Raw genomic sequence first — 22092 nt, 5'->3', positions numbered from 1 at the left:
TAATTCAAGATTTATTTTTTTTTCAAGAATTCAGCCTTATTTTAATTTTGAACATTTCTTGTACAAAACTATTACTAGAACTGATATTATAAAATTTCATTACATCCATTACAGAAAATTAACATTTTCTTATTTTGTTTCATTAATCAATAACAGTGTGAGTATTATTGAAATTCCATGATAAATAATTCCATGATAAATGATATTAAAAAAAATATCAACAATAATCCTGGACGCATTAACGCACACAAACCAATAGAATATAGGACAAAGCAACCCACAACAACAACAATAACACCAAAAACAGCAATAACTAGAAACCCCAGTATCACAACCGAGTATGCCCGGGATAAGGCAAAGTACAGGGAGGAAATGCCTTGTGAAAAGCCGTAATCTTGTAATATAAATAAATAAATAAACAAAAAAAAATAAAAACAACAAATAATTTATAAACCATAGTCAGAAGAATTAATTAATTATTAAAGTCATGTAAAAAAGCTATATAAGAGTAAATGTTTGGTTCTGATACTTTTGTTTTAGTTTATTGGTTTGGTTTCAAATTGCGAAAATTCAAATGTCCAAACTCAAACTCATACTACTGGGAAATTTATATAAAAAACATAATAATAGTCAATCATTTGATTACAAATAATACAAACTATTGCTTAGCATCTAATTATAGTTTTGTTTCGATAGACCTACCTCAAAGCACTTGAAAATATCCTCAAAAACAGCTGTTTTTCCAAACGTAACAACGTTGTCCATTGGACGCCTACTAACCTTTTCCCGCTCAATGCAAAAAAAGAAACCCACCCCAAACTCCACAATACACAGTCAGCCGCAACCAAAGGTGACCCGCTTCGATATGATCAACACAAACACATTCAACCTGCCCCGTGTACCACCCCCCCATTCAACACACTTTTCCATCCTTTTTTGGACGCTGCGTCTCCCAACGACGGTCCGTTTTGTCTAGCGTCCGCACGGTGTGCGCCTTTTCGCTTGCGTATAAAAACGTTGCAACGCTTTTCAATTTTCCCTCATTTTCCGTCCAACCGTTGACGGGAGCGCAAGTCGAAGCGTGTTGTGTTTGAGCCGGCATTTGCGGCACATTTCGAGCGTGTGATTTAGTTGGTTTGTGAGTTTTTTGTTGTTTCGTTTTCCAATTTTTTCCTGTTCTTCAAAAACGGGGGGTTAAAAATTTTCCAACTGTCGGTTTTTTTTTCTCGGCCGCTCCATTCCCGGTGGTGTCCTGACAAGTTGCGAAGTGTGTCAAAAATGAAGAAGTGAAATAAAAAAAAGACGCTCATCGTCCAAAAACAACGTCTATCAAAACGGCATGTTCGGCCGACTGATCCATGCAAGCCAGTGAGTGGAAAAAGCATTTTTCGCGCAACCCCTCAAAAAACGTCATCAACGTCGGTATCGGTGTTTTTCGGTGGCCTCTTCTCACACAGCAAGTGTCTGATTGTGTTTTTTTTTTTGAGAAGTGAATGTTTTAGAGCCCTCAGTTTGACACCCGTCAGTCGTCACGGAAGTGAAGAGGAATCTCCCTTTTTTTAAGGGAATTAAGAAACCGGAGCAAATGCACAGGAAAAAAGGTAGTTGAACTGTGAGGTGGGAACAGAAAACAGAAGCCATTTTATTGGTGTTCGAGTCTGTTGCTTGCTCTATCTCACTTCTGCCTGTGTGATACCATCTTCTTCGATAATTGTAGTGAATGATAGCAGTGTGGTGACATGGTGTTATACTTTGAGGATTTAAACATTAAACAATTATGACAGTTGGAAGTTTTTCTGCAAATAACGATCCTCAATGCTAACCGTGATTTATTTTGTGTTTTTGTACAAAGTGACGATCTTAAGCTGTTGAAATGAATTGAGTATTCGTTATGGAATAAATCAGTGTTGCTTCAACAAGTTCAAAGAAAAAGGACATCTTTCTGGAAAAGAATCTGGTAAGGGTTATACAAATTTAAATATTGTTCGTTTCTGTTCTTTCTAAAATCAGTTTTACTTACAACAATAATTCACTCCAATCAAGCTAAAGAAAAAACTAAGGTTGAATCATTTTTTTTTTCAATGCTAAGCCGCTCAGCAGTCATCCCTTTTTATGTTATGTTTTTTCATAACATTTTCCTCTAGCGTTATGCTCACAACTTAGTGTCAAGGTTATTATTAGCCGGACAACCTTCACCAGCGAAGGCGACCGTTTTTGGCATAAAAATAAAACGCTTCCATCCCGTCGCACACATTAAGCTACGGAGGAAATGAGGGAAAAAGGTTAATTCATAGCTCATTAGGCTCGTACGACCAGCGCACTGTCGATCGCCTGTACAAAGTAATGCAAATGGCAGAGAAACAATTTCGGACCAGCAAAACTAATCGGCGAGCACAGGATGGAATCCCACACGATTCGTTTCGCTCCCATTGGGCCATGGTTTACCCTTCCTGGATCGGGGCCGACGATGCGACCAAAGCGTGGGATGGACTTTGCGATATTGGTACGAAAATAGATCAATCTTCTTGCGGCGAGTGTTGGCGCGGGTTTGAGGTGTGAATGGATCGGTGGTAGTGAGCAAGGTGCGTGTTTAGCGTGCTATTTGACCTCGTTCAAAAGTAAACAAGGATGAACGGTGGGAAATTCACCATCCACAAAATGCGTGCAATCAGTCACTACTACCAGCTGATGGTAGTTTTGAAGTTGGTCTGTTTTGTTTTGCTTTTTTTTGCAATGCTATCGATTGGTAGTGTTTAAAGTTGATTTTTTTTGTTCGCACTAGGACGCTAGAAGCACAAGAGATATATTTGAATTTAAATGGTTTGATTAGATATACAAATTCAGCATTTTTTTATTTGCATTTTCTCTTTCTAGTAGGTTTCGAAGAAATAAAAAAGTTACATACGCTTTCAAATGAGTAAACGCAACGCTTTACAAATCAGAACCCAGATTTGTTTCAAATGTTTGGATACTATCAAAAAATGAATTTAAATATTGTTTTTGTTTAGCAATCAACAAATAACCTAAGACAACAAAAATTTTCGCACAACGGCGTTGTCTACTTTGTCATCGTTTGTCCACAAATGAACCCCAAAAAACCACCAAAACAACAAAAAAACACACATTAAAACAATCATCGCTTGCAAGTTCAAAAATAAGCAAAAACCTAGGTGTAGTCTTGTGACAAACGGTTGATTTGTTTCGGTCTTTTAATAGGTCATGTGTGCAAAACATTTCTGCCAATCTCTCCTTCGGGTGCGTTAACAAGTGACCATTAAACCACGGTTGCGAAAATAGATTGAATTTTGCTAATTTTTTTTTCGCCATCACCGTTTCCTTATCCGTTTTAATGTCCGTTCGCGGTTTCTTCATGGGCGATTTTTTTTCTGCAAGTGTTGAAAAGCATTTCTTAGCATTGCTTCTTATTGTGAACACCCTTCGCAACCGTTTTTTTAGTTTAACTTCGATGAAAACGACCGTATCGAACGTGCGGTAAAACTGTAGCGAAAAATCGATTTCACGGTAAATAGCAAATGGCTTAAATTGTGCATGGAATCGGGAAGTGTAGTCGACCACTTTCGGGTCATCCTTACGAGCGTAAACACAATTTGCACTCGGTGTTGCATTGCGAAGGTCACGTGGTTTAACGTGTAGAGAAAGTTAGGTAGTTCCATAAGGACGGGCTTTCTGCACGGTTTCCAAGAGGAAGCATTACACGTGACCTCCGGGTGGGGAAACTACTTCAACATGAGTTCTTAACGTGTGATACGAAACACCTTGATTCCTCGAGGAGCATTAGAATAATAAAGCGTTAGCAAACCACCACCTGGCAGTGCGAAGTGTGACCTGATTTATGTGGTCACGTATGTGGATTTCAAATCAAGTTTTCCTTTCCCATTTACGGGGCGCCTTTACGGTAGCAAAGGGTATCCAAACCATTACCTACTCCAACATAACTTCCAGCGCCACGGTACGGAATGAGTTAAACGATCACGCGATTCTAGGTTCTCACTGACACGATACATAAATTACACCCTCGTATTAATTCCTTCGTGTCAGCGTCCTTTCTTTACAGGGGTAATGAAAAACGACAAATGTCTGTCTGTTTAGAACGAGACTAGGCCACATTTCGCACAACGTCTCACACCGAGCGAGACGTTCATTGTCGCTGCGACAAAACCGAAACCCGAAACGATAAACGCAACGAAAAGACACTCAAGAAAACCTATTAAATGAACTATTAATCGACCCTTAGTTGCGACCCTTTCGCTATGGTGTAAATATTGCCGCCATCATAAAAAACCCCTCCTACACAGCGCGAATAATGAAGCCACTTTTGTTGTCGCTTGTCGGTTTTGTAGCGTGAAAAGAGATAACTTTCAGAAACGGAGGGGTTTTTTTTCGATCGCTTAATGGTACCGATGGGAAAGCGTGCCGAACCAGCAAATCCTTCCCGATCGTTAGCCTTTGCAGTGAGAAGCAAAAGCACACTTCCTTGGCAGCAGTGTAATGTGAGCAAAGTGTTGCGAATTCGATTACGACTTACGCTCAGTCACGCTATGGCTAAAGCTTTACGGCATTCCGGGTCGACATCAGATTGAAGAGAGGAACCTTGCAAACTGTTACTACTATTAGTTTGGCTGATTTCACCTTGAACGTTACCAATCATGCAATCAGCAGTGTGTGTGTTTGTAAGCAGTGGCAAAAAAGGAGCCGTTGATTGATTGGCTATGTGGAGAAATATTACAACGAAATAAAAGATAACTGAACCTGAATGGCTACAATTTAGGTACAAATTATTGTAAACAGCCGTGGTGCAGTACTAGCGAGGTTTACGATACTATAATTATATGGCGGGAAAATAATATTTAACCTTGAGGTGTTTTACAAAGTAGTGTTATACAAAAAACAATTTCAATTCGAGTAATTATTATTCCAGAATATTTTGCCCAAAACACCGAAAAAAAAATTAACCATAGTTTTGGTGCCTCAAATGTCCAATTTCTTTAAAACATATTTTGGACTACTTTATACAACCGTGAATAATTGCGTGCTGTCCATAAAGATCGATAAGAAAATATTTTGAAAATAATGACTACACAAAAAAATAAAATTAAAAACTAAAAAGTAAATTTAAATAGTTAATTATTTTTATTTAAGATATTTTCTCCAAAAAATATGATTTATTGTGGACAGAAATGATTTTGAAAAATTTAATAAAATTAACACATTTTTGATGGAGACGCCTGGTTGTGAACACGTTTTTGATGGAGACGCCTGGTTGTGCTCAATAATAGCACGTTGCATGCGGCTCTATGTGTACGTGTGTAAATCATGTTTTCTGTATTATTTTAAAAAATCACGCTTTCTCTACTTCACTTGATAGATCTACTTCAGTTCAATGACTTCACCAATAATTATGCCTATGGTAGCGTGTTCACTAGCCATTGCAGTGGAATATCGCACCTGCAACATTAGGAGACAGAAGGAAACGGAACACGGAAACGGTTAAATTGGGACGGGGAAAAAATGTGTTTTTTTTTTCTCCCCCCGTTCTGTTCGCACAACAGACAACAACGGCAATCAATAATCATCGTTTCCAGTGCGATCCAGTGTGCCGGGAATGCACACGAGAAAATGAACACCGTTGGCAGGCAAAAAGCAAAGGTAACCAACACTTCCTTAGTGGAAAATTACCCTTTCCATATACTTTCGGGTTTTTTTTCCATTTTTCCACACGATTTTTTGGCAATTCACGCCCGCTGGACGGACTGGCGGAATAAATAACAACGCGAGGCGGATCTCGCATACCAAAACGGCGACGATGGAAAAACAACTCGTTGTAGCTGGAGTGCAAAAGCAAGAAAACTCACACAAAAACCCATCGGGGGATTAAACCGGATCCTCCTCGGCATTTTTGGGTGCGCGAGTGTTTCATCGTTTCGATCGCATGTATCGCACCCGGGCGGCATACATGCGTCATTCCACCGTGCTTTTTGGCGTACGTCATTCGTCGTTTTCAGGAATGTGCACAAAAACACAATCTCGATCAAGCGAATGCTACTGCTGCTCGATCCACTTTTCCTCTTTATTGGGAATAGAAGTAGTTAAGGGAAGGAAGAGTAGGAGGAAACGCTCTGATGTGGCCGTACTAACGTTGCATGAGTGCTATCGGTACTGTTTGGTTTCATTTTAAGGGAAATGTATGAAATTGAGACGGTAGAAGACATTCGTGAGATTATCAATACGTGATTTTCCCCCTCAAATTTGACACACGAGTCTATCTAACCTACTTTTGTATACCGTATGTCCCGGATTGTTTTGTGAGCCCAGCCCGATGACAAGCTGAGTGAAAGTTTATTGTTCCAATTTTTTGTTAAATGTCCCATACAGTATACGAATGGCTGATATAAAAAGGTTTAAAAAAAGTTTTGTTGTAAATATTTTTTTTAAAAACATTTTATTTATTGTTATTACCTTTCATTGAACGTAATTTTCCTCACAAAAAAAAACAAGGAGAAATCCAAATAAAAACCTCCAATTTACGACGTTTTAGAGGGAGAAATTATGACTATTGATACTAAATAGATACTAATGAATCGCACTGCTGAAAGGTGCTTGTTACAGATGCAATACACAATTATAATTCATTCGATGAGATGCCAATTAAAAGAGAAAATAAAACACATGTGTGAGGTGTTTTGTTTCGGTTGGTGTTATTTTTATCCCCTTCTCTTTTATGTCATTTTGTTTTGGGTCAATATAGCTTAATTGTAAATGGAAAATTATATGATTAAATTTTAAATTTCAAATCGTGTTATTTTTAATAAAACATCAACCAAATATTGTGTTCTGTTTGTTGAAAATAATGAAAAACATGTGCTCTTTCACTAATAAAATTTTACCATTTTGTGGTATAGACATTGATGTTAAACAACTGGACCACCGAAAACCGAAACCGATCGTGGTTGTTTTGCTTCGTACTGCTTCTGCTCTTCACATGGTTCCAACGAGACAGGGGAAAAAAAGCATACCTTCTCGATGCAGATCCCCACTGCAATGATGCTTAATCAGTGCCCATCTGGTTATTGTGTTTTCTCGTTGCCACACTTTGCTGGTTAGGTTTGATTTACGAGCTTCGTGCTGGTTGATGCACGTGTGGTGTAAAAGAATTCATACAAACAACCAGCAGCAAACCAAAACACGCCGTAAACAAAGTACGTGACAGATGTTATTAGGACGATCGTGAGGAACGAAAACATTCTATAGTAATAAAAATGTCTTACACTCTTTTTTATCTCTCCCTCTCTTCCTGTCTCTTACCTTCACACTCCGTGCTTCTCTATCGTTTAATCATTATGTATGTGGACGGAAGAGAAATAAATATCAACATTTTAATTTAGCATTCCGTTTATGATGTGTTTCAGCGCATGATGGATGGGTCGCCACCGAAAACCAACCGGAAGGTACGTTTCTCCCTTCCCGAACCGGCGGTACCAGCCGTACCGTCGACCACGCCCGTCCAGAAGCAACGTATGGCTCACGGAACAATGCAGTACGTCAATGGAACGCTCATCAGTCAGTCGCAGCAGACGACATCTTCAGCACAAGCGCGTGCCCATCAATCGTTGCAGATAACACCTACCCCGACATCGGCCACCTCGACGTCGATTGGTAGCTCGACAGCTTACAAACCAAAGGAACTGAACAATAAGATCGTCCTACACCTGCGTCCCTCCGTTAATTCGATCGATAGTGGAAGTGAACTATCCTCACCGAAAGGATCACCAGGCGCCTCCACCGAGAGTAAATCCGCACGTCAGAAGGCTTACCAACAGAAATCAAGTTCCGGCAATGGATGTACCTCCAATGGTGGTGGAACCGGTGGTTCGGGACGATCGCTTAAAAGCTTGCCACAAATAAATCAAAAATTTCCCAGCACAGAGGACGTCAACAATAACGTTGGTGGAGCAAATCGATCACGACCGAGTGAAGATCTCGGCACGATTGCTGGCGGTCTGTGGAACCATCCCACAAAGAAACCAACCATTATGCTGCGTACAATCTCCAGCAGCGGTTCTCAGACGCATCCATCGAAAGCACCAATAGTGGCTCGAACGCGAACGAAATCGGTTGGGAAATTGCAGGGAAATGTAGGACCCGGTGGACGACACACGAAGTCACTTATCTCACCACACCTAGCACCGATGGATGGAATGATGTTAAGGGTGCAGGAAGCTGCTAACAAATCGGGTGAAATGACCGGAACAAACGAGCTGAAAGATCGGCGTGTGGATGAAATCAACGTATCTAGTATTATCCGGCAGACAGGTACATCGAACGGTAGTAACCATCGGTCGATGTACGGGAAAAGTGGACAGTATCTTGCCGTGCCAGAGTATACCGACCGGTACGAAGGTATGGAGACGGCCGTATCAGCAACGCTTAACGACGAGGAGGAGGATGAGTTCGATGACAGTGAACAGGATGGAAACGGTAGTAATGGAACAGGAACTGCTGACGAACGGAATGGAACATCCCACGAACCGGCGGGGAATGGTAACGATCCGCTCAAGGGCATCGTAGGGGATGATGGAAAGTTTCGCTGTGCGAGGGATACGAACCTTGGACGGGATCGTAACACTGCCCAGTTTTGGGACTTTGTTGAAAGATGGCGCACGAATCGAGCGCTCAAAAAGCTAGAAAGTGCCAACCATGAACCAAGCGCCCCTGTCAGCACGACGGTACTGATCGGTTCGGATCGAGGCAAGGCAGAAACAAAAAGGTAAGAATATTGCTTTAAATGTGAATAAAGTAATGTTTTTATTTCGAATATTGGCAGGAGAAAAAATGCAAATTAAATTTTGAGTTATATACAAAATAACGTCTTGTTTGAAGAGATTGATATATTGATCAATATTTCTCATTTTTTTTGGAGTACAAATCTATCGGGTCAAGAATGGGTAAATTTACTTAATTTAAAAAAAACAAGTAAAAGTAATCACACACAACGATACCTCAGAGCTTGGGAAATATTTCACACATTTCAAAGCTCGCAAGTCAGCGTGAAATATTTCACACTCGTACTAGCGCTCTCAATCCAACAGTGTAAACGCGCGCCAACATTTTGCGTTCGCTTCGCGTGCGTGTTTTTAAACAGGCAGCTGAACGAAACTGTTCATTTACCATTCAGCAGCTCGTAGTATACGGTCGGTCGTCCGGCAGTTCCCAATCGTTTGCTTCCCAACTTTTCACCGGTGTGTGTCAGCAAGTGACGGTTTAATTATTGTGTGTGCTTTGAACACTATTCCAACGCATTCAGAACGATTTCGGTGTGAACAAAAATACAGTGCAAACTAATATAATCAATACCCCGGGGGTGTGAAGCCAACGGGTTTGGCAGTTGATCGTGGAGTGGTTTGTTTTTACGAATTGTTCTAAAGCGATAAATAATTCCTCCATCCAACCCCCCGCCGTGGTGAGTACGTTCGTCAGAACGGTTGCCGCCCGCGCTTCTGGTTCCTGGGTTTTGGTCCAGTTGTGTGAAACACGCGCGTCACGGTTTGCCGAGGAAAGCGGAGTAGAAAACACGGCGGCCCTATAAATCGTGAGTTATATTTATTTTAAAACTGCAAAGCTATACTGCGCCACCCTACCCGGTGTACCGGTTTTGCATTAATTTGATGGTGATTTTTGAGTGAAATGTTCGAGTGCGTACTCGTCGATCGATCATTGGCTGTTTAATCGCTACGAGGGAACGTAGTACAGTGCACTTTTATAATGATTTCTGTTATTTGTACATAGAGCAAGTTATAAAAGGGTTGTTAAATTTTTTTAAATAAGTACTACACGAATAATTAAAAAATCAAATTATACTCCTAGCCATGTTGGAAACAAATTGCATACTTTCAGTATGTCTACAACCCAATCACAATTCCGTACGTGGTAGCTTAAACAAAGTTATCGTTTGATTTTCCATCCATAATCCGATGTAATTACACCACTCACGTATTATTCGTATGACTTCCTGCATCGAACCATGCAATCGGTGACACGTTTATCGTTGCACTCGCGTGCTGTTAATAAAGTGAATTTTTCTGTCCGAATTCCTACTTAATTATTCAACCGTACCGCTGCAAGCAGATAGAGATCGAATTTGGAAATGTTAAATCCGGGTGCAAATGTTCTTTTATGCGTTGTTTTTAAATTCCTCCCACCTCAGCTTCTCGCCACCAAGCCGAATGTAAATCGAAGCGTAAAACGTTCTTTGGAGTGTTGAAACCAACGAAAAAAAAATCACATAAATATAATTAAACGCCACTTATTGGGCGCGGAAATGAATAGATAAACAAACATTCGGCTACACGCTGTCCGTTAAAAATATCAATCCAGCATCGATACGCCACAACCTGGAGGGTGGCACCGTGAAATACGGGGGGGCGGGAATTGGAAGAAACCCCTTTCCACCGTAACGGATGTTGTTGAGCCGACCTGAGACAGTATGGCGTTTGACATTAACGATTGGCTACGAAAAAACGCAACCTCACCCAACGCCCAATGCAACTCTTCCCTTGCCCAGGTTTGCAAATAGTCCTTCGAAAAATTGGAGAATCGAAAAATTGGAGCAAACTGTTCTGTTTGGTGGATGTGTAGCTCTCGGGTGGATGTGTGAGTTGTGTTATTTTTTTCTTTTGCGCAACACCTTTTTCCCCATTTTCGTAATACAACCTCCCCCTGAACGGGGAACACGATCACCGTACATGACAAGGAGAGGGTGGAAAACTGTCATCACACAAATTTAAAATAAAGAAAAAAGCATACACGAAACGTATGAAACAACCAAAAAACCCCTCGTGAAAAAGTGATGTTAACAGCTCCGACACCGTTTGGCATTTCGATCGATTTCCAAACGGTGGAACGTGGTGATGATGAACCGATGCACACACATCGGCACTAACTTACACACCTCGTGTGGTCCATATTATTTATGCCAGTCGGGCCTGGTGCAATTAAAAGCGGCAAAGGAATAAACGCCGAACGATAGCATCATCCGGCGTTGGCCCCGGCACGGTTTGTCGAAGCCGAGCGCAAAAAAACCTTGCAAATGGCGCTGGCAACCATTGACAGCTAAACAACAATTAGTATAAATCAAACACACACTGTGCTGGCGGATGCAGATATTGTACGGTGTGTGTTGTTTGTTTTGTTTTCTTTTTCCTCTCCGAACCCGTAACTGATCGATTGAAAACGGGGAGTCTATGGGGTTGCAATACGGCAAAAGTGCAATTTAGAAGTGACAAACATAGTTGTCGCTAGCTTCGACGAGAAGACCCAAGGGTTTGGAACGGAATCCGGAAGAATTGTCAACAAGATTGACGGAAGTAAAATGTTTATCACTGCGAGAAACAATATTTCACAAACACTGAACACTGAGTATTCAAATACATGAGAAAAGGGAAATAATGAAGATACACCGACAAACAGAGCAAAATTAATGCATGCAGCGTTGAAGATCGAGCTCCCGATCGTAGAATGAAGATATCTCAACTCAACTCCAATTCGCGTTGAAACTCCCCAAGTACTCTTGGTTGAGAGAACCACAAATTGTCGTAAACGCACAGAAAAAACACACACAATAATTAGCTCTGACTTGGGGCAATAAATAATGGGCTGATCGGTATCTAAATTGACTTGCCACAAAACCACCTCCACCTTACCGGTAATTGACAGGTGATAATACGCCGGCGAACGAAGATTTCGGGTTGAGCGTGGCTCGTAAATCAAAAGCGTACGGATCTCCGTTTCGCACCGGTCAAACAAACAAGCGTTGGGCCGGTAAAGTTTGTTTGAACAATTGTGCGATTCACCCAAAAAAAACACCTTCCCCATGCTCTTATCGCACATCATTTCTCAGCCCAAAAGTGTATTTATACGGAGCGCCACTTTTAAACAAATTCGTCTTATACATTCGGAGGATTTTTACCTTCGAACAGATAAATACCTACTATTGAGCAAGTGCACACGCTTGGGGAAAGAAAAACAGAGCTTGGAACGGTAAAAAGTAAAGTGAAACAAACTGATCGTGTTCGAAAAATAAACAACCGAACGTTTTAGTAAGTGTACGACAGCTTTACGAGGCATTATCGCGAAGATCAGCGACTACCAGAGGTAAAGGAAGATTTTATCAGTAGCTGCAGTTTTGCTAAGTGATCTTCAAAGGCCCTCTTTGGAGGAACGCAAAGGTTTTGGTGTGATTTATGGTCCATGTCAATATATGCATTCGCACTCGTTTATTAATAGCTTCCAGGAGTACTACCGTTTTAATAGTACCCCGGAAACATGGAAGGTAAATGATCAGTGAATGTCTTTGTAGACTGATCAGATTGAGCAGCTAATTCGTCCACAAGGTACAATCAATTGATGGTGCACATGGGTGCAAGATGTGGCGTACAAATTAAATCCAACCAATTGACCCACAGAAAACTCACAGGGAACTCTACTCGTGGGACGCTCGTGGACATTACTCATTCCATTGGTGATGTGTCTATGCACCTTGTGTCTAGTCATACTCAAAATCTCCAATGATTATTTTTTTATTTCTTCCTAACTGTTAACACTTCCATCCCATTCTAGTCCACCTTCGCACGAGTGAATGTATATGATGTGTTCCGAGAGATTGTTGGAGAATAAATGCAACTTCCCACCATCACCCAAAAGCATCCACCAGCCTAGCTGAGCTGGCCGAAAAGTTGTAGGATAAATATTTATTCACCAAAGAGATGAATGTATCGCTGCTTCCTTCACTACCTTGCTCCATCCATCCATCCTAGATCGGAGCCAGCGATCAGCAAACCATCTCCAACTGCTGACGTGTTTCTTTCGCGTGAGACTTTCGCTGCATGGGTTTTTATTCTCACGCTTTCCCCCCCCCCCCCCCCCCCGTCGGACGGATCGGTCTATTTGTACAGGACTTTGGATTTTTGGAAGATACATTTACGCCGGGAAATGAAGATGAAAAATGGACGGTGCTACAGCGCTCGGCAAACTTCCCAATTTGCTCCCTTTTTTGCGTTAGTACAGTGTAAAATCCTCCACTTTCATTTTTGTTAACCACCTTAAACGAACGGCGTCTAGAACTGTACTGAAAAAAGGGTTTATGTGCGATCATTTATCACAGCGTAGTTAACAAGCCGCCCCGCGGGGAGGGGAAAACTGTCGACTTTTATTTACACGCGAGATACAAAACAGTTTACACACAAGATGGAGCACGGTTTAATATGTTCTTGTCCAGTGAATGCAAATTAAACGTCAATCTCTGCATAAATTCACTCATCCATCATTCCGGTCCTGGGGGCACATGTACTCTCATGTACATGTCCGATTAGCTAATCGTAATTCGCTAGCGACATTGCAAAGAAAAAAAATGTTAAATATGCACAAAAGTTTGATAACGTTAACCACCGGCCTTATCAATCCTGCTAAGCCATGGGTCATACGGCATAACTTTCACTGTTCACGGAAAAAAGACGTCATTCAAAGAGGACAAGAAAGAGAGATAGATATGAAAATAAATAAAAAAGAATACCATCCAATGCCAAAAACGTAAACATCAGTCTCTTGGCCACGGGTGGAGATTAGCCGTGATTGTATACTGTTTGTGTAGTTTGGTAAAGCATCGAGAGGTTATGACATTTCCGCTGAAACCAGTTAATTTTATGCGTTTGTTTTTTGTGCCTCTTTTCTGTTCTTCTATTTGTATTATTCTTGGACATAGTAGTAAGCTGATAGGAAGTAAGACGTAATACGTTGTTACAGCTAGAAGTGGATTTGGAAATTCGTCTGTGCCGAATCGTGACCTCTGCCGGACACGTTTCGTGCCTAAAGCGGAATGAATGTTCTTTTATTCGAGGAAAAGCGCCACATGTGAGTAAACTCACAGTGCACCATCAAACCACACTTGAGCATGATCAACAAAGTCGAAATTTCATCCTCGAGAGGTGAAAAATATACAAATCTAACGTTAGACGATGAAGAGCATCAAATGAACTGTATCCTTCATCGAGTAGAAATTGTTGTCTACTAACAGACATCTGGGCGATCGCGATTGATCGATTGAGACGCACCGCAGTTGGTGCGGAGTCTGCGAGTTTGCAACTAGCTCCTTGGAAATGTATCCACGCCATAATCCAAACAAACGCGTACGATAGGTATGATGAATTGTTCTAATTGAAATTTAACGTAAGCCATATCCTTTCACACCTTCCGGCAGCTGAGCTACAGCTCGTGAATGCCGCACGCAGTCTTAGTAGATACGATCAAAGAGAAACCAAATTTGTTTGTGTAAAATTTCAACCTCTACGGGCTAATTCTTGTAACTTCTTTGTCCTGCACCACTTGTACGAGAGTCGCTTAATACCATCTGTGGCAAATGTGGCGTGCGTGAGCGACTCGTTGGTTTTGTGGGTTTAAAAATAAAATTCCTTCAGCCTTTTGCACATTCAAACAGTACCTCTGCTAGGACACTACGCATCTACGCACTGTGAGTTTGAATGCTTTTGTTGTTGTGTGCTTCTTCTTTGCTACTACTTCAAAGGAATGAACTTGGAATGTTTCAGATGTGAAATAGACATCTGTTTCAAATTCCTGATTGATATATGCACCATATGCTTCGTACTAATAGCTACTAAAAAAATATACATTGTACTAAAGGAGCAAAAGGTTAAAAACGGTGTAAATTGATGGCAAATTTTTAACTGTATTTTTTCTTGAATTTTCACAAAATAACAGCTAGTAAACGCTAGTAAAGAAGAGAAAACTATTGTCGATCACTGATCTCTAGTATTGCGTTTACAATCAAAAGTTGATGGCTTGATATTATCATCTTCTTAAACTCCACCCTGAGGTGAATCGTTTCCCTCTTTAACGACATAATTTTTTAAAGTCTTCAAGCATTCAATCGTCCGACGGCCATTTAGCCTTCCTGTCGCTCATTAGTATGCATTTGTCTACACGACCTCAGTCACTCAGCGACTTACGCTCAATCGCTTCTGTCTTGCATTTGTTATTATTCTGTTCTTGTAGCGTTTGTTCACTGTTGTTGTATGCGTCGCAGTGCGTCTTATCGTAATGTTCAGTTTCGATTAATGAGCCTATTAAAAAGCAACACACTCATCAGCGGATCAGCGGCCCGTACCGCGAATGGCAGGATGTAATTGAGCGATTCGGAGAACTTTGCTAGTAGTTCGTAACGTTCCTGCTCCGGAAGTGTACTATCATGAGGTTAAAGAAAGCCGCATCAGCCTGTTAACCATTACGTCAGCAATCGTAGTACGGCGAGATGAATATACTCCCTCCCGGGAGGTGACATGTAACCGTGATTAAGCCCGTGATTTAGTTGGAGCATCGTACGGACACCGTACGAGACACCCTGTGCTGCACACTGCATGGTGCCATACGGTACTCAAGACGCTACTCTATTTATATCGATTGATCGAGGGCAAGAAACTGGCGAAAGCATACACACCGTTGGGATTGGGTTTGTTCGGGAATGCGGGAAACACTGGTTAGACCCCATGTGGGAAATGTTGTACTACTTTACTACTCTCACCAGCATAAACACTGTGCGCGGGGTGTGTCTTGCTTCATCTTGCGCTTCCGTCTCAGCTTCCCAATAGTTCCTCGAGACGTTCCTTGGAGATGGACCCACCAATTCCTCGGTCAACGGCACCATGGTAGTGCGTGAATTTTCCTAACACAACAAATTGTGCAATGCGGCAGAAGAATGCATGAAACCGTACAGCATTCAGGTTTGGCTCAAAACTGATGCAACTTCACGCTCATTCTGCCATGCATCATCGGGAAGGTTTTTACAAATCCCGAGCGTTAAGTGACACGAGACATTTGGACAATGAAATATGCTGCCTAGTGCAACATAAACTGAGCAGCATTTCGATCATTTAGAGATGAGAGAAATGGAAACACTACTTGAATATTCGATAGGCCTTTTTGGCAAATCAACCGAAACCAATGACGTCAATCTTACGTAAAAAATGTAGTTTTAAAAACATCAAAAGCTATTTAAATGTGAAGATTGTAGATCAGAATTAGTTATTATATAATTTCTTCTTTTATATGCTTTAATTTTCAGTCCAACACTTAGCTCACGAATACGTGCCCTCAGGATGAGTCTTGAGCAGGTACCGACGGTGACGACACTGCTGCGTGCATCGCGCGATGCAAACGAGTATCTGCTGAAGGAAGTGTTCCGAGACATTCTGGAGAATGGCATCTCGAAGGAGAATCTCAATTCTACTGATCGTAGTGGAAGGGTACGTACTGCACTTGACATATTTTTTTTTTATTTTAATTTCCTTATCGATATTAATCTACTGGGCGTGTTATAATAATGCACGATTAATATTTATTAAACTAATATTTTTATTCGATCTCGTAAACTTTCAATTCATCAATCTCAGATTACCAAAAATAAAGATTTTAATCACATAACTCCGTGTCGTTTAGTGCAATTCTGCTAAAGATTTCACGCTGATATGACGAGCTACACGTTTGGTTGAATAAACTACAAGCTCCTGTTAAATAATTACGATATTATTTATATACACCCACGGCATAAAAGCTACAGGTCCTTCGAATACTCACAGACCAGTGTCATAGTTCTGTAGAGTACGAATCGGGATAATTGAAAACATAAAATGAGAATAGATTAAATTAATTGGAGCGTGTCATTGGGACCAGACTGACAAGGCTTTGTGTAGATTGATTGTCTGTGCAAAGGCTTGTCCGTGTCGATTGGAATGTTTAATTTCCTTTTTAAAGGGTAGAAGGTTATTGCTTGGCTTTATGCAATGTAATACAGTGTTGGAAGTTGGTATATTTGGTTTAAAAAAATAGTTTTAAGATGTTTTCAACTGTTTCTGCTATTTATAAGTAATATCTTCCGGAAGATTTGCTCAACATTAATTATACTTTAAGACACCGCCGAGTCTGGTTGATCTATTTACAGTACTGACGTGATCGAATCAGCCAAGCAAAATTCTCGACTCAATTGGTTCGTTTTAATCGTTTCGGACGCATTGTGATTCGGGGTTGGAGATAGGTTTCGGGATCGTAATTCAATTTAAACACACGCCACAACCAGTGTTATTGCAGAGCAGCAACCACAACGCTGAATCACCAGCATGGAGATGTCCGCTCACAGGACAGTCTACCGGGAAAGATCGCTTACCTTTCTGCCATCTGTAGGAGATGGTTGCAGAAAAGGGTTGTTCCCTGTTTTTTTTTCGAAAATCCTACGGAAAGCATTCATTTCCCGATGTAAACACACAGAAACCATCCACCCACAAACGATGGGGACCCCATAACAGTGGAGCGAATGCATCGCAAAAGAATTCCGTTGGAAGTAAATAATTTTCCCTCGACGTTGATACTGATCGAACGTTTCACAAACTCGTGGGAAACCCCTGGCCACGCTTGGTTACAGTGTTCCCGGAACGGTTTGCCCATTAAAAGTTGCAGTACACAAACAGAAAACCAGAAGGAAATTGAATGAAAATGGTCAATACAACAATGCGTAAAACAATACCGTTTACACTGGCGGAACATTTCCCGGTTTGTAAGGTTGTTTTTCCGCCTGTGTTCACTCTCATGCAGTGATTTGTAAACTTTTTTTTACCTTTTTTTTCTATACTATTTACTTCGATATAAGCACGGTTGCATTTTAGCCGATGGTACTATGGTGGGCAGAGGTTGTAATTATTAAATTCCTAAAACGTAAAACGTCAAACTGTACAACTAATGCGAAGGAAGAATTCACCCAGATACAGTAAGAAGGCAAGAAAAAAGTAAATTTAAAAAAAAAGAGAGAGAACAAAAGCGTGTGCGATCACAAAATGGGTTCGGAAAATGGTTCATCTCGTTTGCGGACGGCGCAATTTGTTTACGCTGTCATCAAGCTGCCGTTTCTTCTCGTTGGCCTTTTCGCACCCCCGGGGGCGGGGTGGGTGAGGTTGTGGCAAAGGGACAATAATTGTGTTCGATTTCGTGCCTGACAGATGCAAGAAAGGTTTTAGCAGTGGATGGCCTTTCTGTTGGCGATTTATTAGCAACAAATACACAAATCTGCCCCCGGTTTTGCTTACCATTAGCTAGATCGGCATGTACCGAACATGTACGTGTTTAAACAGGCGATTTAATGTAAGCTTTGATGATGCAATTTTGTGCTCGTAATTTTCGTAACAAATGTTTTGTAAATGTTATGACTTGCTAAACCAAAAAAGGAAGGAATGACCCTGATTAATAAAGCAATTAAGTGTGAGGGGTTCTTTTTTCCCAACACGATTTATTAGGTTGTGTGTGATAGTTTGATCAAGACAGGTTTTTGATGCTATTTTTATTACTCAAATTGAAGAACAATGCCTTGAGAACTTTGCCTGGGAGTAGTTGAATAGTCAACTTGACCTTACATTTTGAATAAAAATAAATGGTTCATCATGTTTGGCCCTTTTGAACGCAATTTTCGAGAAAAGTAGAGAATGTTATTGGCCGATTAGTTTAAATTAAAATAAAGATAAATAAATTGTAAATAATTGAGAATAATTTGAATTTGTACTTCTTATCAAACTGTATTGTAATGTTTGTTCTATTTTATCAATTTCAAACGATATCGAATAGGCAAAATTTAACTAAAGGAATATTGACAACGACAAATTTACCATCTGAAGATGGTAAATTAATTTCAAAATCGTTCAATGCAGGATACAAATTTATTATGCTTTATATGCAGTACGTTTCCGATATGAAATTACTTAACCTTCCACGTAAAGTACGTGATTGCCACCAACTTCCTATCCCATCTTCCGTAGTTCCGTTCATTCCACACGGTATGCATTGACGAAACTCGCGATGGTTTTGAACTGTAGCGAATACCTCACCGCTGGTCGATGGTCAAAACCCGTGGCCACTTCCAGTTTGTTTGGCAATCGTAGAAATAATAAATTCACCGCATGCAGTACAACGTGTGCGTGATGAGTTGCGTCTCCCCTTACAACACCTGGTAATGTCTCTACTTTACTCTACACTTCCAGACGGCCATCTCGTACATCTGTTCGACAAATTTAACCAACTTTTTGGAGCTGTTTTTACAACTGCCCGGCATCGATGTCAACAAACCGGACAACGAGGGTAACACACCGTTGCATTTTGCGGCCCAGGCCGGTAAGTAAGGGTTGTTGGGTGGGTTTTTACACAAGGAGTAGGGAGGGTTTGCTATTGATATGCAACATGTCCCTGTGGTTCAGCTATTTATATGTAGTATGTCTATGTGGAATTAGTTTATAATGCATCGAGTGCGTGCGATCTTCTTGCAGGTCAATAACTCACACTTGAGCGATGTGTAGTACAAGGACACTTGAAGCACTTAATTCTTCAGACTTTGGAATTTCTCATCAGATTTAACTTTTTAATTTTTCTAATCAATTCTATTTCCTTCTGACGAAATTACGCAGGTCTCTCGGATGTGGTAAACATGCTCATCACCAAATGTCGCAGCTTGACCATTGATCCGAAGAACAATCTGGGCTTCACGCCACTCATGAAGGCCGCCCTGCAGGGCAGGACACGGTGTGCCAAGCTGCTGCTCTTTGCTGGTAAGTGTCACACGGATGGGCCGGTGTTTTTTTTCGGTGTAGATATTTTCCATTTTACCTATTTCTCGCCACGTGGTGTCTTGCCGGTGCTTCGCCATTCGTTTTCCCCTCCCTCGGACAGGGGCATCGCCAGTCGAAACCGATACCGGACGAGGATTTAGGGCGGAACAGTGGGCACGCTTTTGTGGCAGGTATGCAAAACAACACTCTGGTCATAGTGTTCCAAAGAAACGAAATAAAACGAAATTTGTTCCATCTGTTCCCAGACACACCTGTGCAGAAACGATAGAACAATGCGCCCGGGCACGGTTGCTGGACAAATCGACACCCTGCGGTAGATGGTCGCACGACATTAATCTTCCGGTGGACAAGAATGCGCTCAAGGCACGCAGCTGCAGCATTACGCCACAACCAACACAAAACGGTATGGGGTAAAAAGTTTTCCAATTGATGTTTGGTTCTTCACTCACTTGCGTAACACTCCGATCGTAGGTTTTCGCTCCAAGTTCCGCAAAGTATTTCCGTTCAACTTCAACTCCTCGAAGGACACGAAAGCGGTCAGCAAGGAGGGCGAGGAAAACTACACAAAGGATCTGGTCAACTATCTAAAGTCGGCCACGCTGTGCGTGAGTGGACCAGCGCTGTCGGCCAATCGAAAGATCATACAGAGCTTGATTCGACCGTTGGAAGTGCCAAAGTAAGCTCGCGAATGGGGGGAAATTCGTTAGGCGCAGAACGCGGTGTGATATTGTCAATCGAAGTGCTAACAAAACACACCACAAGAGCCAATCTGTACATCTCCATCCAAATAGCAAGCTAACCTAATTGACTTATGCTCCTTTCTCCCATGTCGACCATGTGGCCAAGGAACGTGCATGTTTAAAATTATGCTTTCCTCACGCGCAAAAAACTCATCCAACAAAAGTGGGTTCCACCCTCGGAAGTAAATGGACGCATGGGCTGCTGCATGCTGTTAATGGTTAAATAATTTCCAACGTTTTTTTCAAAGAATTACCTTCTCTGATTCGTCGTAGACTTGAGGTGACCTATGCGAACAATAATGCGCTCATCAAAAAGTACGAAGCATCGATGGAATCGAACGGAACGGCGGAACCCGTGCGTCGTAATTCGGTGGATGGAAGTACCGGTGATAGTCGGAATGCGTCACCGGCCCACTCTCCTACCCCAGTCAGGGCAAAGGTGCGGAACTAAATGGACATCAATCTGCTACTTTTGTGGATTGCCGAAACTGGCCGAATCTTTGTACAGGAGAGTTACAAAAAAATGGGAGAATTGGCAGTTAAATTGTTTAAGTGATAGCATAGTAACAGGCCGGCAGTTAATGAACAGGCGCTCTCTATTCATCATGGACCCATTTTTGGTGCTTTACCTTTACCGGACAAAATCTCTTCTCCTCAACAGACTGTTGTAGATCCATTCTAGTGAGACAGCACTTTGTATCTGTTTTGTTGTATTTAAGGTAAAATAATATTAAAATCGCTTGTGCAATACACGTTTAGTGTTAATCCTAGATGATAAGTGTTCAACAAACCCAATTTGGAAGGATGTTTGATGTATCAAAGAATAATAGTAATCGTCAATGTAAGCATAATCTGCTACATATATCCGTAAGCTAAGTGCGCAGTAAGTCTCTGCGAAAGTCGTTCTTAGCAGCGGTAAGCAGTAGTAGATGCATTAGAAAAAAGTGGAACATATTCAACAGTGTAATAAAGTATATTTTTAACAATAATCCAACGCAGAAAGGAGATTTGTGTTTTTACTTTCCTCATTTTTGCACCAAGTTTTGCCTATAACTCGGTTGGTATTCGCCAATATTTCACCTGTGGTCGATAGATGGCATCAATGGCTACATTTTCTTCTTGGACGGCCATGCCCTCACATGTCTGTGCCAGAAGTTATTCGAGGAACCAAGTTCCATACCCTCTTTGAGAAAATGTAAAATTTTCTTCATTTTTGCACCAAGTTTTGCCTATAACTCTGTCGGTATCCAACGGATCGGCAATCTTTAACCCGTGGTCGGTAGATGGCACCAATGGCTACATTTTCTTCTTGGACATTCATGCCCTCAGATGTCTGTGCCAGAAAGTATTCGAGAAACCAAGTTCCTTACCCTGTTTCATAAAATATAAAATTTTCCTCATTTTTGAGCAGTTCAGCAAAATTTTAAAAAATGATTTATATTAATGCGAATTTGTTGCAATGTGTTTCTTTTCACTCAAATAATGCTTTAAATTAGAAAAATAATAAAAAAACAGAAAAAAAAATTAAAAAAATTTTTAACTCGAAAATTTCATAAGGCTTACCCCTTACGTTTTTTTTGAGAAATTTTGCAGAAAAAATTAAATTGATTTATTTTAATGCCAATTGGTTCAAATAAGTTTCTTTTCACTCAAATAATGCTTTAAAT

The 22092-nt window shown here is 41.0% G+C and overlaps 1 protein-coding gene across 1 annotated transcript; it reads left to right on the top strand.

Moving 5' to 3' along the window:
* The first annotated feature begins 1180 nt into the window (after nt 1-1180).
* Nucleotides 1181-21427, top strand: LOC125771219 (uncharacterized). The gene is made up of 9 exons (XM_049441619.1): nt 1181-1957; nt 7428-8785; nt 16148-16328; nt 19104-19233; nt 19524-19664; nt 19786-19855; nt 19931-20088; nt 20157-20361; nt 20699-21427. Exons 2-9 carry the CDS (start codon nt 7431-7433, stop codon nt 20874-20876), a joined length of 2418 nt encoding a protein of 805 aa, XP_049297576.1. The 5' UTR covers nt 1181-1957; nt 7428-7430; the 3' UTR covers nt 20877-21427.
* The last annotated feature ends 665 nt before the right edge of the window (nt 21428-22092 follow it).

Source organism: Anopheles funestus, chromosome 3RL, assembly GCF_943734845.2.
Source record: "Anopheles funestus chromosome 3RL, idAnoFuneDA-416_04, whole genome shotgun sequence".
Taxonomy (NCBI): domain Eukaryota; kingdom Metazoa; phylum Arthropoda; class Insecta; order Diptera; family Culicidae; genus Anopheles; species Anopheles funestus.
This window is presented reverse-complemented; position numbering and strand designations above follow the sequence as displayed.